The sequence below is a fragment of the Choloepus didactylus genome, chromosome 18, assembly GCF_015220235.1.
Source record: "Choloepus didactylus isolate mChoDid1 chromosome 18, mChoDid1.pri, whole genome shotgun sequence".
Classification (NCBI taxonomy): Eukaryota; Metazoa; Chordata; class Mammalia; order Pilosa; family Megalonychidae; genus Choloepus; species Choloepus didactylus.
In genome coordinates, this window is record NC_051324.1 from 74,697,282 (window position 1) to 74,716,519 (window position 19,238).

The window sequence follows — 19,238 nt, forward strand, 5'->3', positions numbered from 1 at the left end:
TTAAAGAGTCCGGAGAGTCACGAGGGGCAGGACTGGAACAAGCAGTATCAAAAAGATGCTGCAGCAGGCCCTGCCCGGGGCCCATCGCACTGGAGGCAGCCGAGGGGGGTGCGGGGGTCTCCAGGCCCAGGGGGGAGGCAGCGCCTCCATCCCCTCAGCTTGCTGCCGGGGCTGAATCCCACCTCCCCTTTGTTTTGGTCTGAGAATGTCTTTAATTCACTCTCCCTTTTGAACAGTAGTTTTTCCAAGTGAGGTACCAAAGCTGGCTGTTATTCTCCTTAGCACTTGAAAAATACGATTCCACCATTGCCGGCGGATGAGACGTCCACTGTCGCTCTAACCGTCCTTCTTTTGGGTGTAAGGGGCAGGGGCGGGTGAAAGGTGGGAGCAGGTGGCGGGAGAGAAGGGAGCAGGGTCAGTGTCCGGGCTCGGCCGCCCTGCGCCCCGTGGCTCCAGGCCTCTGAGCTGTTGAGACAGCTGAGCTGATTGTTCCTGAAAACACAGCCCCCTCTCTGCTCCTCCACGCGTTCCTGGGCTCCGCTCTGACGGGCGTGACCACGGGACTGTCCTCCCAGCAGAGCCAAAGCGCCACGTAAAATCGAGCCAACGTCCCAAGCCCGCCGTCCCCCCCGTGGGCCTCTGGGAGTGAAGGAGAGAAGCCCCCGAAGCCAGCAGGGCTCAGCCGGGTGCCCGGGCTGGGTCAGGGTGGGGAGGCAGGGAGGCGGGGGCCCCGGGTCCTCACAGGGTGGGCTCAAGTGGAGCAGCAGGTGGGGCTCGCGCATCACAGCAGGACAAGCTCCCAGCAGAGAGCGAGGGGCAGGGCGGGCAGGAGGGGCCGACGCCAAGCCACAGCTCAGCCAACACCCCACCCTGGCTCACCCAGGTGAAGGCCTGGCGAGCGGCTGCAGAGGGCGGGCACAAGGGGCTCGGGAGGCAGAGCGGGGCCCTGGGAGGAGTGGGGGAGCCGTGCTCAGCCCACGCAGCTCCCCATCCTTCCATGGGGGCCCGGGGCTATTTGCCCCCTTCCAAGCCTCAGACAGCAGGAGTGGGGGTCCCCCGGCTTCTCACTCTGGAGAGCCCCCGGTCGTGAGTACACCTGAAAGCCACGACTGAAACTCGTTTGTGGAGCAGGGGGCAGCAGGGGGGGCCATAAAGGGTTTGTCCTTTAGTGAGGTTGGCTTTGTAGGTTTCTCTGGAGGGGGAGAGTAGGACAATGAAGCCACGAGGGAAGGAGCACGTGAGGCCAGACCAAGGCCCCAGGTTCATTCTCCTCCCTCCTCTCCCCCCAGACGACGGGGCCATCCGGGTCTGGAAGAATTTTGCTGATTTGGAAAAGAACCCAGAGATGGTGACCGCGTGGCAGGGGCTGTCCGACATGCTGCCAACAACACGAGGTGGGTCCACCGGGGGTCACATGCGGTGCCGCACCCTCCACAGCCATCTCCGCAGGGCGTCTGGTTCACGTCCGACCCCCTGAAATCATAAACCCACGGCTTCCCTCTCCCAGTGCGAGCCGCTCGGACACGGGGACACAAGAGCTCCATGGGGGCGGGAGAGCCGAGGCCCTGCCCTGGTCTTCCCCGCATCGCGGCCAGCGGCCTCCTCCACGTAACTGATTCCCGGCCGCCAGCCTCTCTTGGGAGCCCTGGATTGCTTGACCATGACATACTTTTTGAGCCCCAAGTCATGTTAGGCAAAGAAATCTCATTCCTTTTTGGTTGATCAATGCAGAATGGCCAAGTGGTTGCCCCCTCTGTACCTGGGTGGTAGAAACTCGACGGGGAGAGAGGGGCTCTGCCCTCGGAGCTGAGGTCTGGGGCCCCTGCCCCCTCCATACGCGGCTCTGCATGTTGCCCGTGCTGCCCTCGCTGGTGCTGGCCAGGGCCCCGGCCCACCTGCCCGTCCCTCCTGTGCCCCCAGCCCCTGGGGAGGGACAGCAGCACCCGGCCTGGGCAAGAGCCCTGACTTGCCTGCCGCCACCCAGGCCGGGCCTGGTCAGAGCTGCGCTGCCTGCTGGTCCTTCAGGAGCAGGGCTGGGGGCCAGGTGTCTGCGGGGAAGTCACTGACTCTCAGGTAATGACTCGTGTGTCCTGGTGGCGTTGGCGGCAGCTGGCAGCCAGCTCGATGGGTCTCCTGCAGCCGGGGGAGCTTGCTGCTGGGAATCGTGTGACCCTGAAGCTCCTGGTGATTGTATCAGGTGTGAAACTTACAGCATAAAACGTGTTGCCCTGCCCGCGGGTCCTCTGGCGGGTTTCAGTCCCCCCTGCCTGTCTGTCCTGCTGCCCTGTCTGGGTCACGCCGCGCCCTCAGGTTTGCCGCCTTCTGTCTTCCCTCCCATCCAAGCACCTGCCCCGGGCAGACATGACCCTCAGAGGCAGCGTTGTGTCCCCCAGGCTGCCCCACTGCCCCCCAGCCCCACTCCGGGGTCAGACTTCTCGTACAGACGACGAGGGATGTAGTCTATTTTATGTTTCTTTTTAGGGAAGAGATAATAACCCATAACCTCCCCGCCCGCACATCTGTGGGCCCTGGCCCTGGAGGCTCCTCGGCTGTCAGTGCGCCGTCCCTCCAGCCTGGCGTTCTGCCTGTGTCCCGCGTTGGAGCAGAGGTGTTTCCCTGCTGCCACGCGGCCCCCTCGCACCAAATCCTTCTCGCCCGTTGGTGCCATCTCAGGGCTGCCTCCTCTCTGAAGCCTGGTGGTTCTCACCCCACGACTTGTACCATGTAGCTCAAAACATCTTCTGAGATTTAACTTCTGAGGAGACCGAGGCTGTGGTTTGCAGTCCTTGTTTCCTCCCTTCTGTGCCCACAGCCCACCACGCAGGGCAGCGCGCGGAGACGCGTCAGCCCCCAAGAGGCCGCTCGGTGAGGAGTCCGAGGGTCAGCAGATGGCAGCTTGGGGCCGGGCACGCTGTCCTCTCTGCTTCACCTGCGAGGCGGCATTTATCTGGTCAAATCCTCTGCTTTTCAGCCAGAGCTGCTGGCTTCCCAAAAAGGAAGTTAGGTCCTTTTCTTGTCTTTCTGGGAGGTTGGAAGGAGGGAGGGGAAGCCCAGGAGACCATTTGCTCCAGAGGATCGAGAGAGAACGGACGGGCTTGTGTGTGTGGCCCTGAGTGTCTGCCCCCCCCCCCCCCCCCCCCCCCCCCCGCTCTGGCCCTGGCTCCCCGGGACCTCACTTGGGCTGCCTCGGCCCCTCTGCCACATGGAGCAGGCCCGAGCAGGCCAGAGGCGCGACCTCTCATCAACCCTGCACCAGGGACGTCCATCTCTCGGGAGGTGCTGGGCAGCGACGGAGGCAGGCCCAGTCTGTTCCGGCCCCTCCGCTCCGTCCTGCCTGCCGGCACTGGGCTCCTCCTGCCACCTTGGCTGCCAGTTCTGGTCTCCAAAACAAGCTCTGCCAGCGCTGTGGGCTGGGACCCTCATCATGAGGCGCAGGACAGAATTCCAGACAAGCACAAAGAGCAGCTTCCTTGAGAGCTGCTTTCAGTGTCGCAGGCACCCACTGATGTCTGGAGGCGGCGGGTCTTGGGCGCACCCCTGGAGTTCAGGCCGTGGCCTCTGGGTCTTCTCACCCCGAGGGACAGTGCACCGCGGCCGCCCTCACCTCCTTCTGCAAACGCTTTGAGCTTTGTCCGCTCCAGACGGCTGTGGTTTCCCTCCTGCACCTGCGAAGCCTCAGCTGCAGAGAAGAGGGGTGCCCCTGGGGTGCGGCCCCGGCTTTTGTCAGATTCTCCAGGGGTCCCTGATGCTGAGGGATGCCTGCACAGGCAGGAGCTCTCGGGGCTGCTCCCCCGGTCCTCCTGCACACTTGCCTGACCGTCCTGCTCTTCTGCACGCTTGTGTGCCGGCGGCACAGCCTCAGAGCAGGGTGTTCCGTGGGCTGGAGCGCGGAGGCACGGAGGAGCCTCGGGTACAGGCCGACCTCCTGGGACGGCTCCAGAGGCAGCCGAGTGTGGGCCCGGCTCACGTCACCCCAGCCGCTGCACGGAGGCGAGCCGGCCATGCTCCCGGCCACTGCGAGCAGCTGAGTAAGGAGACGCCTTCCAGCAGAACAGGCCTCCCCGGGAAGCACAGGTCACCGGTCGCCAGAGCAAACGTGTTCACGTCGAGATTGGTTTCCCACCAGAACTTCCAAAGCAGAATCCGTCTTTTCGCTGTTTGAGGCAAAGCCACCCGAAGCATCTGTTCCCACCTGAAAAATCCATGTACAGACCTGACAGTTACCAAAGCCTGCGCATCGCAACTGCCCTGGGATACGCGGTGTTGAAACGGGGTTAAAAAGCTTAAGTAATGACCAAAACGAGGGCTTTTTCTGTCTTAATCTTGCAATTTTGGTAAATTGTGCAGAGGTGGCACTTTGCTGATCCAGGCGATCGCTGTATTTTCTGGTCTTTAGCCTCCAGAAGCCACGTTCCAGAGCACGGCCAGTGCCCTTGTCCTGGCCTCTGCGTCACTCGTTGTCAGCACCCGACGGTGTCCCGAGCAGCGTCAGGTGCGACAGTGCTGCCCGTGCCGGCTCCCGAGTGGAGATGGGTGTGCGCCCGCAGCTTTGGACCCCGTGGGCTCCCATGTAGTGTCTTGCAAAGAATTCTTATGTGTAAACATCCAAACCGAAGGAAAAATGGTCAGAAAAGTAGTTCAAAAAGAGAAAGCTCAAGGTTGACTTTCTCTTCACCTTGGTAACAATTCTTAAGGAGACCATGAACCTCCTGACTTCTAGAGAGGACGAGCCAAACAAGGTGGAAAACGGGCCCCACCTCCTCGGGCGGCAGAGGGTCCAGAAAGAGCCCCGGGACCTTCTCTGGACGCCGTGGAGCCAGAGGACGCCTTTCCCGGGCCGGGCGAGGTGGACGCTCGTGGCTCCTTCTCCCCCCGTCTCCGCTCCTTGGACACTCGGGCGGTGCCGCTGGTATCGGGGGGCAGCCAGGAGTCCCCTGGGCCCAGCTCGCAGGGCACTCGCAGTTCAGGCCGTTTTCAGGCCCCCTCGCCGCCACCCGGCCCCCAGGACGGGACCGCAGCAGCCTCCTCCCCACCCGGCGGCCCGGGAGCAGTGGAAGGCTGTCGGCATCTGTGCGGGTCAGTGCTGACATGAACCTTAGGCCTCTGGCTGATTTTTTCTGTTCATCAACTGAAAGAAAAATGCGAGCCGCGCGATGGCTGCGAAGGGCGGCGGTGGCGGCGACGGGGAGGCCCGTGGGCCAGAGCACTCGGGCTGGGGCAGGGGCGGGGGCCGCAGCAGGGTAAGGGCGCGCTGCCCCCTCCAGGAGCCTCGGGCGGGTGGAGAACCTGAAATTAGCAGGACCTCGCGAGGGAGTTCCCGCTCGGGTGCACTGCGAGTCGGGACAGAGTGGGGTGCCCGCAGCTCCCTGCAGGCTCATGCCCACGCACCCCACCTGCCGTGCCAGGGTGTCAGCCGGCCTCCCACCAGGGTCTGCGGGCCCAGCCCTGCTTGAGAAGCGCCCCCGGTCCCTGCCTGGCGAGGAGGGTGGGGCTGGGAGGCGAGGTGGGCCCCCCAAACACGAGCAGCTCCCTGCCTCCCTCCCTCGGAGCCTGGTTTCCAGGCGAGGACGCTGCCGCTGGGCAACATTGCTGGCGGGTGAGCTCCCTTCTTGGGGACAGGGGTTTCCTTGGGCACAGGTTTCTGCGGCCAGCACCTGAGTCTCTGCTGAGCCAGCCGAATGCCCCCCGCACGCACGGCATGGGTGGATGTCTGAAAAGTGTGCACAGGGCCCCGGCAGGGCACAACCTGACCCTGCAGGAAAGCCTGTGTCTGTGTCCGGGGAGGCGTGGGGGCCGCCGTCACGGGGCAGCTCAGTGGCTTTTCCCCCGTCCCCAGGCTGAGTCTGTGTTGTCAGGTGGTGCTGAGGGCCAGTGGGCTGCAGGGCCGGGGCCCCCCAGGGCTTCAGTCAGGGGCAAGATGCTCCGAGGCAGCCCCAGGGCCGCCGTGCCCGCTAGAGGCCGACTCTCAGAGGCAGCCACAGCTTCTTGTCCACTCTCGCTTCAGACATGCCAGGCTGTTTCCTTATCATGACTACAACCATCCCTGCTCCATTTATTTATATTTTAAGCAAGAAATCAGCTGTTTGGCCAGGACATGTGCATGGAACCTGTGTCAAGGGTACAGTTAGGCAGAGATTACGAACCCCTTGTGTGGCATCCTGGGAGGATGGTCCTTTCACCCCAGCGACAGGTGATGCATCGCCCCACACACATGGAAGGGGACCTGAGCTGTGTGCTGTGCCCTGGGGGCTCCGGTCAGCCCAGCTGGATCTCGGCTCGGCCTTCGTAGCCCACACCCAGCCCCAGCACAGAGCCGGGCCTAGCGGGGAGCCACACTGCAGGCCTCTGAGCAGACCCAGGGGGACAGGATGCCCTGTGGTTTCCCAAAGGTGTCAGTGTGGACCGGGAGGGTGGGGGCAGCCAGGGGGGTGTCCTAGGCAGCTGGCCTGCTCCTGCGAAAGCCACGTGGCCCCAGGCGGAGGCCAAGACAGTGCAGGGGGTGCGGGGCCAGGAGGTGTGCCATGTCCAGGGAGTGTCCGCTCCCCACCATGTTCTGACACTCCCACCTCACGCGCTCCACCAAAAGCGCAGCCACCAGGTTTGTTCCTCTGCTTGTCACATCTGGCGAGGGAGGGTCACTTTTTTGTCGTGTTTTACAGATTAGGCCATCTCTCCTCCCACCGCATCTAGAAATTAAGCCCAAAAGGTATGGCCAGAGGGACGTATTGAGATGAAAAGAGGGCTGCATGGGCCCCACCTTTGCACCCCAACAGTTTTCCAGTTGATCTGAGCGCGTCTCCCTGAGGCAGGAGCTTGCTGCCTAGGAGACCCTGGGCGCCGGCAAACGCAGTGAAGGAAGTAGCCTTGAAGGCTCCCAAGCCCTGTGCTTGGATTTTGTTTTCAACCAGAGCCCTGAGCAACGGGCAGGGCTGACGGGCCGGCTGTGGTGCCTGAGCTCACTCCTCCCCCAGTGCTGGGCATGCAGCAGCCCCGCACGGGACGGCACCCATCTGGCAGCGCCGCGAGGGGACATTGCACTGGGACAGACCAGGCAGTCCACCCTGCAGGTTTTGGGCAGGCGAGGCGCCCGTGTTCTCAGGTGGCCGAGCCCCTCGCGTCCTGTGACCCTCTGGGGCGTGGCGCTGAGAAGATGGCTTGTCCCGGGTGCCATCCGACAGCTGTCTCCTGGGAGTGGCTGCAGGGCTGACACGGCACAGGCTCGGTGCTCTGAAGAGAGGCCTGGAACCAGGCAGGCACTCTCCGCTCCTGCCACCAAGCACAGAGAGAGCCATGCAGTTGTCGGGTCCCCAGAAGAGGCTGGGGGCACTGCCCTCAGAGAGGATCCAGGGCAGCCGGGCCACCATGTGGGTGGCCCTCTGCTCCCCCAAGGACCGCAGCCAGTTTGTGCCCCAAGCACAGACCAAGGTGCAGGGGTTTGGCCACAAGCCTGCTTTTTTTTTTCCCCCTCCTCTCTTTTTTTTTTTTTTTTAAATTTTATTTGGAAATAAATTCAAACTTACAGGAACAGTTGCAAAAACAATACAAACCCCATACATAGAACTCCAGCATACCCAAACCCCCTCCCCCGATACCCCAATCCACCAACTTTAACATCCTGTCACACCATTTCTTTCTTTCCCTCCCTCCCTCCCTATCATCCATCACCTATTGCTCTGTCTTCTGAACATATAAGAGCAAGCTGCACACATCCTTTAACAAACAATATAATTCACATATGCAATTCCCATGAACAAGAACATTCTTTTATGCAATCACATTAAGCGCAGCTAAGAAGTCCAAGAAATTCAACGTTGATTCAAAGCTTACATTCTATATTTCCTTTTTTTTTTCTTATGTCTGAACTGTGTCCCTTTGAGCCTCCTGTCCTCCCTCCTCAAATCCCATCCAGGATCATCCTTGGCATTTAATTGTCATTATCTATTTAGGCTGTCTTTTTTTTTTTTTTTCCAATTGTGGAAACATATATATAGCCTAAATCTTCCCATTCCAACCCCTCCCTAGCATTCCGTTAGTGGGATTAATCACATTTAGAATGTTGCAATGCCATCACCTTCCCACCATTCATTACTAGAAATTTCCCTTCACCCCAAACAGAAACCCTACACTCATTTCTTAACTCCCCATTGCCCCTTCCCCCACTTCTCGTAACCCATACTCTACTTTTCATCTCTATGGCCATATTCTCTGATGCTTTCTTTGTGTTTACCATGGGGCTTAAATTTAACGTCTTAAATCTATAACAATCTTGTTTTTCTTTGATACCAACTTAACTTCAATAGGACACATAGACTATGTTCCTATACTCCTCCATTCCCCCACCTTTATGTAGTTCTGTCAGAAACTACATATTTTACATTGAATTCAAAACCACCGATTTATCATTACAGTTTCTGTATTTTAGATCCTGTAGGAACTAAAGAGTGGAGTTACAAATCAAAAATACAGTGGTATTGGTATTTATATTTACCGTGTGATCTTTACTGAAAATCTTTATTTCTTCTTGTGGTTTCAGTCAATTGTTTAGTGTCCCTTCCTTTCAGCCTGCACAATTGCCTTTAGCATTTCTTATAGGGCTGATCTACTGGTGATGAAGTCCCTCAGCTTTTGATTATCCAGGAATGTTTTCATCGCCCCCTCATTTTTAACCTCCAGGTGTTCATGAATTTTCTAAGTCTCTGATGGTTATTGATTTCTATTTGTATTCCATTGTGGTCAGAGAATGTGCTTTGAATAAGTTCAATTTTTTAAAATTTATTGAGGCTTGTTTTATGTCCCAGCATATGGTCTATTCCGTGATCTCTAGAGAAGAATGTGTGTCCTGGTGATTTGGGATGTGATGTTCTATATATGTCTGTTAAATTTCTCTATATCTCTCTCTCCTTTCTTTGTTTCTCTGTTGGTAGGGCTCCCTTTAGTATCTGAAGTAGGGCAGGTCTTTTATTAGCAAAATCTCTCAGCATTTGTTTGTGGAAAATGTAAGCTCTCCCTCAAATTTGAAGGAGAGTTTTGCTGGATAAAGTATTCTTGGTTGGAAATTTTTCTCTCTCAGAATTTTAAATATGTCGTGCCACTGCCTTCTCGCCTCCATGGTGGCTGCTGGGTAGTCACTACTTAGTCTTACGTTGTTTCCTTTGTATGTGATGAATTGCTTTTCTCTTGCTGCTTTCAAAACTTGCTCCTTCTCTTCAGTATTTGACAGTCTGATCAGAATATGTCTTTGGGTGGGTTTATTTGGATTTATTCTATTTGGAGTTCGCTGGGCATTTACGCTTTGTGTGTTTGTGTAGAAGGTTGGGGAAGTTTTCCCCAACAATTTCTTTGAATACTCTTTCTAGACCTTTACCCTTCTCTTCCCCTTCCGGGACACCAATGAGTCTTCAATTTGGACATTTTATTTTATCTATCGTATCCCTGAGATCCATTTCGATTTTTTTTATTTTTTTCCCCATTCTTTCTTTTGTTCTTTCGTTTTCTGTTCTGCGGTCTTTGAGGATGCTGAGTCATTGTTCAACTTCCTCTAATCTTGTACTATGAGTATCCAGGATCTTTTTAATTTAGTCAACAGTTTCTTTTATTTCCATAAGATCTTCAATTTTTTTATTTACTCTTGCAGTTTCTTCTTTATGCTCTTCTAGGGTCTTCTTCATGTCTTTTATATCCTGTGCCATGCTCTCTTTGTTTGTCTTTAGATCTTTGATTAATTGCTCCAAGTACTGTGTCTCCTCTGATCGTTTCATTTGGATGTTTGGGTTTGGGTTATCCATATCGTCTGGTTTTATCATATGCTTTAAAATTTTCTGTTGTTTTTGGCCTCTTGGCATTTGCTTTACTTGATAGGGTTCTTTCAAGATATGAAAAACACCAATCTCTAATTTGTCAGATCTACAGCTTGGTGGTGTACACTTTCTCTAACCAGCAGATGGCATCCGTGAGTCACCTGTTCCTCTCAAGTCAGTTCTCCCCAACTTTGTCTTTGTGGTGTGTTGGGGTCTGATTCTTGTGGGGTCCAATTGGTGCACCAAGTTTGGGTGTGTTGTTGGTGTTGTCCGCCCTGAATGTGGGGCATGTGTCTGAGTGGTTAGGGAGGCAGAGCAGCTTTAATAATCAAACCTCCCAGGTGTTCCCAGAGATTTAAGGCTGTTGCAAGAGTCTAAGCCTTCATTTCAGTCTCGCCACGGATTGTCTCTGCCGCTAACCCACAAGTCCTTGGTATTGGCATCCGGTCCCTGGGATTTCCGAGCGGGTCCTTCTTCCCAGCCGTGCTCTTCCAGGACCTCTGCTGAGGGAAGGTTGTGCCATGTCACAAGTGCGCGCCGGCCCTCCAGGGAAGCCCTGGGCCACCGGGCTGTGCAGGGGCCTTCCCGGCCTGCTGTAAAGATTGTTGAATGGGACGTGTTAATTTCCCCCTTTTCACACAGCTCCGCCTTCCCAGCTCCAGGACAATTAGCTGTGGGTGCACTTAAGGCCACTGTCCACAGCCAATATTGTGGCATGTGCTCAGTGCTGCAGGAAACACTCCCCATCACACTGGGTTTCTTGGCACGGCTCTGGGCTGTGGGTTCAGCCCCGGGCAGGAGCGTCCCCAGCCCTCCAGGGAGATGGCTGCAAGGGGCGTGGTTTCTTTCTCCTTTTGGCTCTCCTCTGCCCTCCTGGCTCCGAGACAATTAGCAGCGGGTGTGGGAAGGGCTATCTTCCACGCCGGATATTGAGGCGTTCGCAAGGCCTGCTCCTGCCGCACAATGTGCGGTTCTCACTGCCGTATCCACAGCTGCTCCTGGGTTTTTTTTTTTTTTTTTTTTTTTGAAAAGAACTAGTCCGTCTCCAAACACCAACCCACGGTTTCCCCACACCGCAGCACAGCCGCCAGACTTTGAGCCGGCTCTCTCATTCATTTCAGAATGCAGACTCCCAGTTTCACCAAAAGCACGGTCCCTGTGGATTTAGCAGACCTTGTCCGGCTGGTGCATTGCTGGAACTGGTGTTCTGAGTCACTTTCTGGCTTTTATCTAGTATTTTTCACTGAGGTGTTTTTTTGCCCTGTCTCACTATGCCAGTTTGAATATATTGTGTCCCCAAAACGCATTATCTTTGATGTAATCTTGTGTGGGCAGACCTATCAGTGTTGATTGGATTGTAATTCTTTGAGTGTTTCTTTGGAATGTGCCCCACCCAGCTGTGGGTGATGACTCTGATTGGATAATTTTCATGGAGGTGTTGCTCCGCCCATTCAGGGTGGGTCTAAGTTGATCACTGGAGCCATATAAATGAGCTGACATAACAGAAAGAACTCAGTGCAGCTGTGAGTGATGTTTTGAAGAGGAGCTATAGCCAAGAGGGGCACTTTGAGGAAAGCACGGGAGCTGCAGATGAGAGACAGTTTGAAGACGGTCGTTGGAAGCAGACTCTTGCTCCAGAGAAGCTGAGAGAGGAAAAATATCCCAATTGCGACTAAGAATGACATTTTTGAGGAACTGCAGCCTAGAGAGGAACGTCCTGGGAGAAAGCCATTTTGACACCAGAACTTTGGAGCAGATGCCAGCCACGTGCCTTCCCAGCTAACAGAAGTTTTCCAGAAGCCATTGGCCATCCTCCAGTGAAGGCACCTGATTGCTGATGTGTTACCTTGGACACTTTATGGCCTTAAGACTGTGACTGTGTAACCAAATAAACCCCGTTTTATAAAAGCCAATTCATCTGTGGTGTTTTGCATTCTGGCAGCATTAGCAAACGAGGAACACTCACCTAGCCGCCATCTGAGGCTCTCCCACAAGTCTTCTTGATCTGTGAGTTTGTTAGTTGTTGAGCAGCCTCACGGCAGCTACACATACAGAACTGCTTTTAGCTCCTCGTGTTGGAAACAGCATCTCGTGTGGTTGGGACCACTGTAGAGAATCCAGGGCCTGATCCGACTCGGGGACCCCAAGAGAGCATCTGTCTGTCCCGGGCGAGTTCCCGGCTGCCTCGCCGGCCCCCTCGAGGCTGCGTCCAGTGCCCTACGGGCCGGGGCCTCACCCCAAAGTGAACACCCGCAGTCATGCCTTGCGCAAGCCCTTCCAAACAGGGAAGTCTGAAGGGTCTGGGTGTGTGTGTGTGTGTGTGTGCGCGCGCGCGCGTGCCCACACACTTGCATGTGACTGCTTTTTGTTGATCAAACCAAAGGAAATTGTCGGGAGCCTTCACCTGCTGTGGAGCGAGGGGTCTTGTCCTGCGGCTGTGAACGAGCTGACAGGTGTGAGCGTTTGGTTTTCTGGCCCTGCCTGCCCCAGCGTCCGACAGCCGTCCGCTCGGCTCCCGAGACGGGCGAGTGCTGTCGGCCCAATGTGGGGACCAGCAGCTCCCCTGGAGAGAGCCCAGGAGGAACTGCAGCCTAGAGAGGAACGTCCTTGGAGAAAGCCATTTTGGCCACGGCAAGCCCAGTGTGTAGGATGGCAGGCCTTAAACTGGACCCAGTCAGCCAGAGAGCTGCTGCCTGGAAGCCCCTCATTTGCCTTTTTGTCACATGGGTGAATATGTCCAGACCCGCCCATATTCACTTGTCAAAAGGCGTTTTCTGCGTTCCACGCGTGCGGGGTCTGCCAGCTGGTGACCCTAAGGTGCTAGGGAGGATTGCTTCGGAAAAGGCACAGCTTTTGCGGCCAGGTAAATAAGTTGACGGACAGAGACGTCATCCTGGGTGACATCTTCACGTGCATCCCCCAGCACAGTCTTGTCCCGCTCCTTCCAAGCGCCCCCCCGGCTGTGGTTGGAGGCGGTGAACGGGTCCCTGGGGGCTCCGAGGAACGCCCCCGTAGCAGGAGGAACGCCTTGTCCTCGGGTTGGAGGCCAGGCAAGGCCACAGCTTGGTCTCGGCTCTTCTTTCCAGCGCTCTGCCCTTTTGGTGGAGGCTGCATTCGGAAAATGTTCAAGAATCACTTGGAAGAGAAGAGAATGGCTGTCGGAGATTTGAGGGGAGGGTGTGTGGGGCCTGTGGGGTGAGGCGGTGGAGGAAACACGAGGCCCTGAGCTCTGCAGGCAGCGCTGGGAGCGGGGGAAGGAAGGAGGGGCGGGAATTAGAGTCGGGGAGAGAGACGGAGCTGGGTCCCAGCTCCTGAAACCGCCGCCGTTCTCTCCTCCGAAGAGAAGTGGAGGTTCGCTTGGCTTCTTGCACTCTGCTGGGCTCCCTCGGAGGCTCCCCCTGCCAGGCGTTTCCGGGGCCTTCTGGAGAGAGGGACGGCTCAAGGAGGGAGTTCAGCCTATGGCCTCCTTCCGCTCGCACAGTCCCCGGAAGAAGGCCTCCTGAGCCGGACGTGAGAGGACGGCCCGGGGACGCGGGAGGGCCACACGAGGGCTGCTGGGCGCTGAGGGCCCAGGGCAGCACTCAGGAGAGGCTCGGGCCGGCGCTGGCCTGGCCCCGCTGTGAGCGGCCACCACCTCCCGAGTCTCGGGGGAACTTGGGGCCCACCGGGCGCTGCCTCGTCCTCCTTGGTTCTTATGTGGTCAGTGCTCACCGACTCTGAACACAAGGCCTTGGTGCTGGCGGAAGGAAGGACGCAGAGTTCCCCACACCCTCTGATGGACCCCGGACAGCTGGGCGGCATTCGCTGTGTTCGCACGTGGTGGTTTGTGTGTTTTGTTTTGTGTTTTGCTCTAAAAGGTTAAATTCAAGGAACAGAAGACTAAATTAATGGTTATAGGATCAAAGCTGAAAACTGTACTCTCCATTTTATTCTTTCTCTACCTGATAAGAAGTTGCTGTACATCAGTAGAATTTTAGTCTTCAGGTTTTTCCTAGAAATGAAGAGCTCAGCATGTCATCCTCATGTTTCTTAAATGGCAAATTTCCTGGAGTCTAAAAGCACGGCCTTGGCTGGCCACGAGCTCCGTCTGTACTTGCAGGTCCCCTCGGTCGGGTTCCTGACGCCTGGAGACGCTGTAGCCACCGTGCGACCCGGGCTCCTGGGCGTTTCCTGCGGCCCACCTCTCGGTCTGGGCTGCATTGAAGCCCTTCCTGCTCTGGCTTCAGCACGTCTGCTTCTCACATCCTCAGCGCTCTCCAGCTTCACCTTTTCCTTCCCTGTGTGCGACATCACCTGTTTCCCAGCACCTGCCATCCCTCCTGGTCGTGCCAGCCAAGGGGCAGCCTCCGGATGGGAACGGTGCTGCCAGGAGAGCAGAGCCGAGGGCGAGCAGGGCCTCCCCCTGCGGGAGGAGCGCCACAGCTCGGGAGCCTGGGGGAGCCCCAGGGCCTTCATGCAGAGCCCGCTGCCCCGAGCCCCAGACAGGAGTGTGGCTGCTGCAGAGCTCTGGGCGCCTCCCGGGCTGCTAGAATGGTCTGCGTCAGACATCTCAGGCAGCACCTGCCTCAGCGATCTAGAGGCGGCAGTGCCCAAGTCCAGACCTGCATGGGCTGCACCTTTGGGACTGACGGAGGCCAGTGCACGCCGGGCGACCAGGAGGGGAGGGGAGACGAGATGGCGCACTGCCGGGTGCTATCGGGTGCTGCCGGCCGGCTAAATGGTCACAGCAGGCTCCAGGCCCTTCTAGAAAGAAGGAGCAGGGTGCCTGGCCCCCTGCCCGGCCCCACGAGCCCGTCTCACAGGCTGTCCCTACTGAGCACAGGGTTTGTCCCCCAGGGGAGCAGGGCAGAAACGGCTCCTTCGCAAGTAGCGTTCTGACGTGCTGGGATCCCCCCGCCGGGAACCGGACCCGCCTCGGTGGAGGGTCTGCACTGTAGACAGGAGAGCAGCGGACACAGGCCCTCTGAGGGTCTTCCCAAGTGGCAGAGGCAACTGGTTCACCAGCCTAAGTCCCAGACATAAAGAGCAGGCGTAGAAAGGAAATCTCGTATTTTCCATCCTGGCAAAACTGCAGGCAGACGGCGCTGACTCCCGTGACAAGCACCTAGAACGGCTGCACTGAGGGAGCTGAGCCCCCAGGAAACGGGGGGTCTGCAAGGGGGGAACAGGGAGACCTCCAGATGGGTCGAGGGGAGTCGGGCAGCAGGGGATGGAGGGAGCCAGGAGAGGGCACTGAGAATAGACGGGACAGAACGAGGCCTACGATCCAAACCCGTCGGGAAGCCCGGTAAATGTTCACACATGGAACTCACCAGTAAAAGTCAGAGGTTTGCAGACTGGATTAAAGACAACCTGGACGTAGGCACAGTAGTGCTTTATTTTATTTGAAAATGTTTGCTAAGTTCCTCCTGGGTGCCAGGCTCTGTTCTCGGTGCGTGGCTACGTCACTGAGTAGGGAAAGTTCCCTGCCCGCCGGCCCTCCATCCCGACGGGGAAGACGAGCCACAGCGCTCAGCATGACAAGTAAATGGTGGAGCCCGCAGAAGGCCAGGAAGCCTGAGGAATAAAGGAAAGGGGGCGCAGGGCGAGGCTGCAGCCCTGAACCATGAAGGTGAGATTTGAGCAACAAGCTGGGCGGGGAGGGAGGGGGCCACGGGGCCCGGGGAGAAGATCTGCGGGGCGCGGTCCCCTGTGCTGAGGAGGGGAGAGTTGGCAGGTGGAGCCGGAGCCCAGGAGGCCTGGTGGGCCCAGGGGACCTTGCCTTCCCGAGTGATGCGGAGCCGCCACCCGCTAAGAGGAGGGACCTGAGCTGGCTGCATTTTGAGGACTCCCTTTCGTTGAAGCATCTGATCCGGATGACGCATCACGCGGTCCCTTTCCTTAGGGTCAGTCTTTCCTGTAGATGTGGAGACTGGAATCCCAAACCAATGACTAGCAGCCGACTCCGGGAAAGTGCTCTGTGCAGCAGCACGTCCATGGTTTGCCGCCTGGGCCAGTGCTGGCAGGAAGCAGGCCTCGGAGATGAAGGAACGCACGGCCTGACTCAGCTGCTGTGAGTGGGCAAGGACAGTTTACTGGTGGAGACGCCCTGTCTCGCCCCATCCGACTGGCAGAAGTTAAGAAGATGTTGAGAAGGGGCCAGGGGAGCTCATGGATGTTCCTGCCAAGTATAAAATCGGCACTCGCTTTGGAGAGCGGTACAGCCACAGCCACGGGAGTCAGAAACGTGCCGTGATTCCATTTCTAGGTGCTTCCTTCTCCCCCACACACGCGGACACACAGCAATGGACACTGTCAGTTGCAGCGTGGTTTACAAAGTGCGGGAAGAGCTAAGATGATGGTTTGAGTGGACAATGGAAGGGGACCCAGGAGCTCACAGGAATTACCAGATCTGTGTGGATCGGCTCAGATAAATCCTCAGACCATAGCATTAAAGGAAAAGAGCAGGTTGCTGGAAGAGGTACTCTGTTTTGAAATTAGGACGGTTTTTTGAAACATGGAAGATGCATTTTGCATTTATGGGCCCAGCAGCTGTGCTGGGGGGCGGGGGGGGGGGGCATGCCAGGCTGTGCTGTTACTTTTCAAAAACAAACAGCCAAAACAGCAAAATGTTAGTGCACGTTAGAGCCGGGTGGGGTCCGAGCATTGCTGTGTGTCCTTCTCCGTGAGCATGTGTCTGGGACAGAGAGAGCCCATTCCCTTTGGGAATGCTGAAGTTGCTTGGCTCGCGTCCCCCTGCGTGGAGAAGGGCCCTCGTTTCACTCCGTTTTGGGTCCCCCTCTCCCAGCAGTTTCCTGCTCCCAGGGCTTCCTGCAGAGGCTCCGTCCAGCCCAGCAGAGTCGGGGCCTTGCACAGACACAACCTGCTGTGTCGCCCGTCCTGAGGTCACCCAGGCCCCCCCAGCGGTGCCCTGTGTCCTTGAGGACTGGTGTTTCGATTTGCTAAAGCTGCCGGAAGGCAAATTACCAGTAATGGGTTGGCTTTTTCAATGGGGGCTTATTAATTCACAAATTTCCAGTTCTAAGACCATGAAAATGTCCAAATCAAGACATCAAGAGGAAGATAACTTCCGTGAGGAAGGGCTTCTGGTGTCGCGTGGGAGGGCACATGGTGACATTGGCTTGTCCTCCTGGGTTCAGGTTTCAAAGTGGCTTTCTCCAGAAGGTCTCTGCGCTTCTCAGTTCCCTGAGCCCCTCCTCTCTCCCTGAGCTCTCTTAAGGACTCCAGTAAACTAATTAAGACCCACCTTGAGTGGGTGGGTCACATCTCCATGGAAACAACCAAATCAAAAGGTCCCACGACAGTAGGTCTGTCCCCTCAAGATTGCATAAAGAACATGGTCTTTTCTGGGGATGTCACAGATCCCAGCAGCCCAGGGCATCTCAGACAAGCTGTCCTCGGACCAAACGCTCGCCCCTGGGCTTGCCTTCAGTGGGCTCTGAGCAGGGCTTGGGCTTCTGGTCTCAGAGTTGCTTCCCCAGCCTGGACCCCAGGGTGCCCTGGACACCCGGCCCAAGCTCACCTCAGAGATTTGGCCCAGGGTGGATCTGGGTGGTCTGGAGTGGAGCCTGCCACCCGCCCAGGGGCCACGGGGGGTCCAAGGCTTGTGTGTGTCTCTGCCAGGAGCCGGGATGGTGGTGGACTGGGAGCAGGAGACCGGCCTGCTCATGAGCTCTGGGGATGTGCGGCTCATCCGCATCTGGGACACAGACCGCGAGACGAAGGTGCAGGTAAGGACGCCCGGCCCCCACACACGGCCAAGCAAACCCCGAGCATCCCCTGAGCACTCCCCACGTGCCCCCAAGTGGCCCCTGTGTACTCCCTAGCAGCCCCAAGCGTCCCCCAAGCACCCCTGCGCGTGGAGCTCTCCCGAGGGCTGTGGTGCACCCAGGTCCACCAGCCCTGGCCCCCTGGGGCCTCCTGGGCCCCACTGGGTGGGCCCACCCCAGCCTCAGAAGCCAGGGCCTGCCTCCCACTGTGCCCAGGAGCCGGGGTTCATGGAGGGGGTCTCTGTGAGGGGGGCCGTTACTTTCCGGGAGGAGGCAAGATCTGGAAGAGAGGTGCCTCAGAGCTGGGGAGCGGCCCCAGGGCCTTTCGAACCTGACCCCTCGGGGTGCCTCACCCCTGCCCCCCGACCCGGCCTGCCGCATAGCCAAGCCCATGCTGATCCCGGTTATTTTCAAGTAGTGTTTTATCTGTGTGGTTAGAGCATATCAGGAATCAGTAGGGTGAAACATATTAAATTAGAATGATCGTGTGCTTTTTAAAGCATTTTTTCTTTTTGGTTTTAATAACAGAGAGTGAACTGATCTGCCTGCATACCCTGGAGCGCTGACGGGCCGGCGGGCGGGCGGGGGCGTCCCTCGGGGCAGAGGCAGGCGCGGGTGCTGCGGGAGCAGCGTGGGGCGGTCCCCGGGGCGGGCTCCAGGGAGAGGTGGTGGCTGTGACACTGTCCCCTGGCCTCTCCCCACCTGCCCCCGCCAACAAGAGGGACGCGCCCCCTGCGTGCGGCCCAGCCGGCGGCTCCACGAGATCGGAGGTGGCGGGAGCCCTGCCCGGCACTGGTGCTCCCTGAACCCGGCTGGGAGGAGGGCGGACGAGCCCGGGCAGTGAGGGCTGCCGGCTCCCGGCCACCTGCAGCGTCCCCCTGGCTGGTTTCGTTCTCACCGTCGTTTCCTCTGGGCAGCGGGTGGCACTTTTACTGCCAGGGTGGGGGCAACAACCAGCCCCTGGGTGCAGCCCCGGGAACCTGCAGCCCCCAAGCACCAGCCCCTGGGTGCTTTGCTGGCCTCTCCGCCGCGCCCCAGCTTCTGGCAGGAGGTCACCGCCGCCGGCCCCCGGGGTGGTGTGGTCACATCCTGCGGTGGCACCAGGCAGCTTTAAGAGCACCTTCCCGTGGGAGAGCTCTCGCGCCCACCTGGGAGATGCACCTGTGGGGGCTGCCCTCCCTCTCTGCACACAAGAAGCCCCCAAGGCAGGTGCGGGCCCTGGGGCCTCGGTCCCAGCCCCCCAAAAGCATCTTTGCTCTGGGCCAGCGGTGCTTCCTGGCCACGCAGGCCACGTGGCCTCACCCGGCGTCCGCAGGCCGTGGGCACCGAGGACGTGCTCCCGCCTGGGCCGCCCCACCCGTGTGGGGTTCCTCCTCGGGTCGGACAGGAGCAGAGTCTTTTCTGACTAGAAAAGCATTTTTGTCCCTCTCGTGGCCCATTTTTTTGTCTCCTGCTCTTTCCTGCCAAGTGTCCCTCCTGCCCTTCTCCAGCTTTCCGCTGCAGGGGGAGCAGGCGCCTCACGGGCTGGCGTCCCCACGCGGACCCTCCCCCAGCTAACCTCGTGCTGTAAGAGCGAGTGACCAGGGCGCCTCCTGCCAAGAGGTGCTTTGTCTGTCTTTTTGGGAAAGAAGTTGTTGCTGGAAAGTATGATTGGGCCACGAGGTGGCTGCAG

General features: G+C 57.9%; 1 protein-coding gene across 5 annotated transcripts in view; it reads left to right on the forward strand.

Moving 5' to 3' along the window:
* Window positions 1-19,238, forward strand: part of RPTOR (regulatory associated protein of MTOR complex 1) — a 462,365-nt gene that overhangs the window by 436,122 nt on the left and 7,005 nt on the right. For all 5 annotated transcript variants that reach the window (XR_005212782.1, XR_005212784.1, XR_005212783.1 and 2 more), the window contains 2 exons: window positions 1,290-1,394; window positions 17,421-17,527. Coding sequence is in view for 1 of the 5 variants with exons in the window: in XM_037810022.1 (XP_037665950.1) it covers window positions 1,290-1,394; window positions 17,421-17,527 (212 nt within the window). In the remaining 4 variants the exon portion in view is untranslated. The remainder of the gene's footprint in view (window positions 1-1,289; window positions 1,395-17,420; window positions 17,528-19,238) is intronic.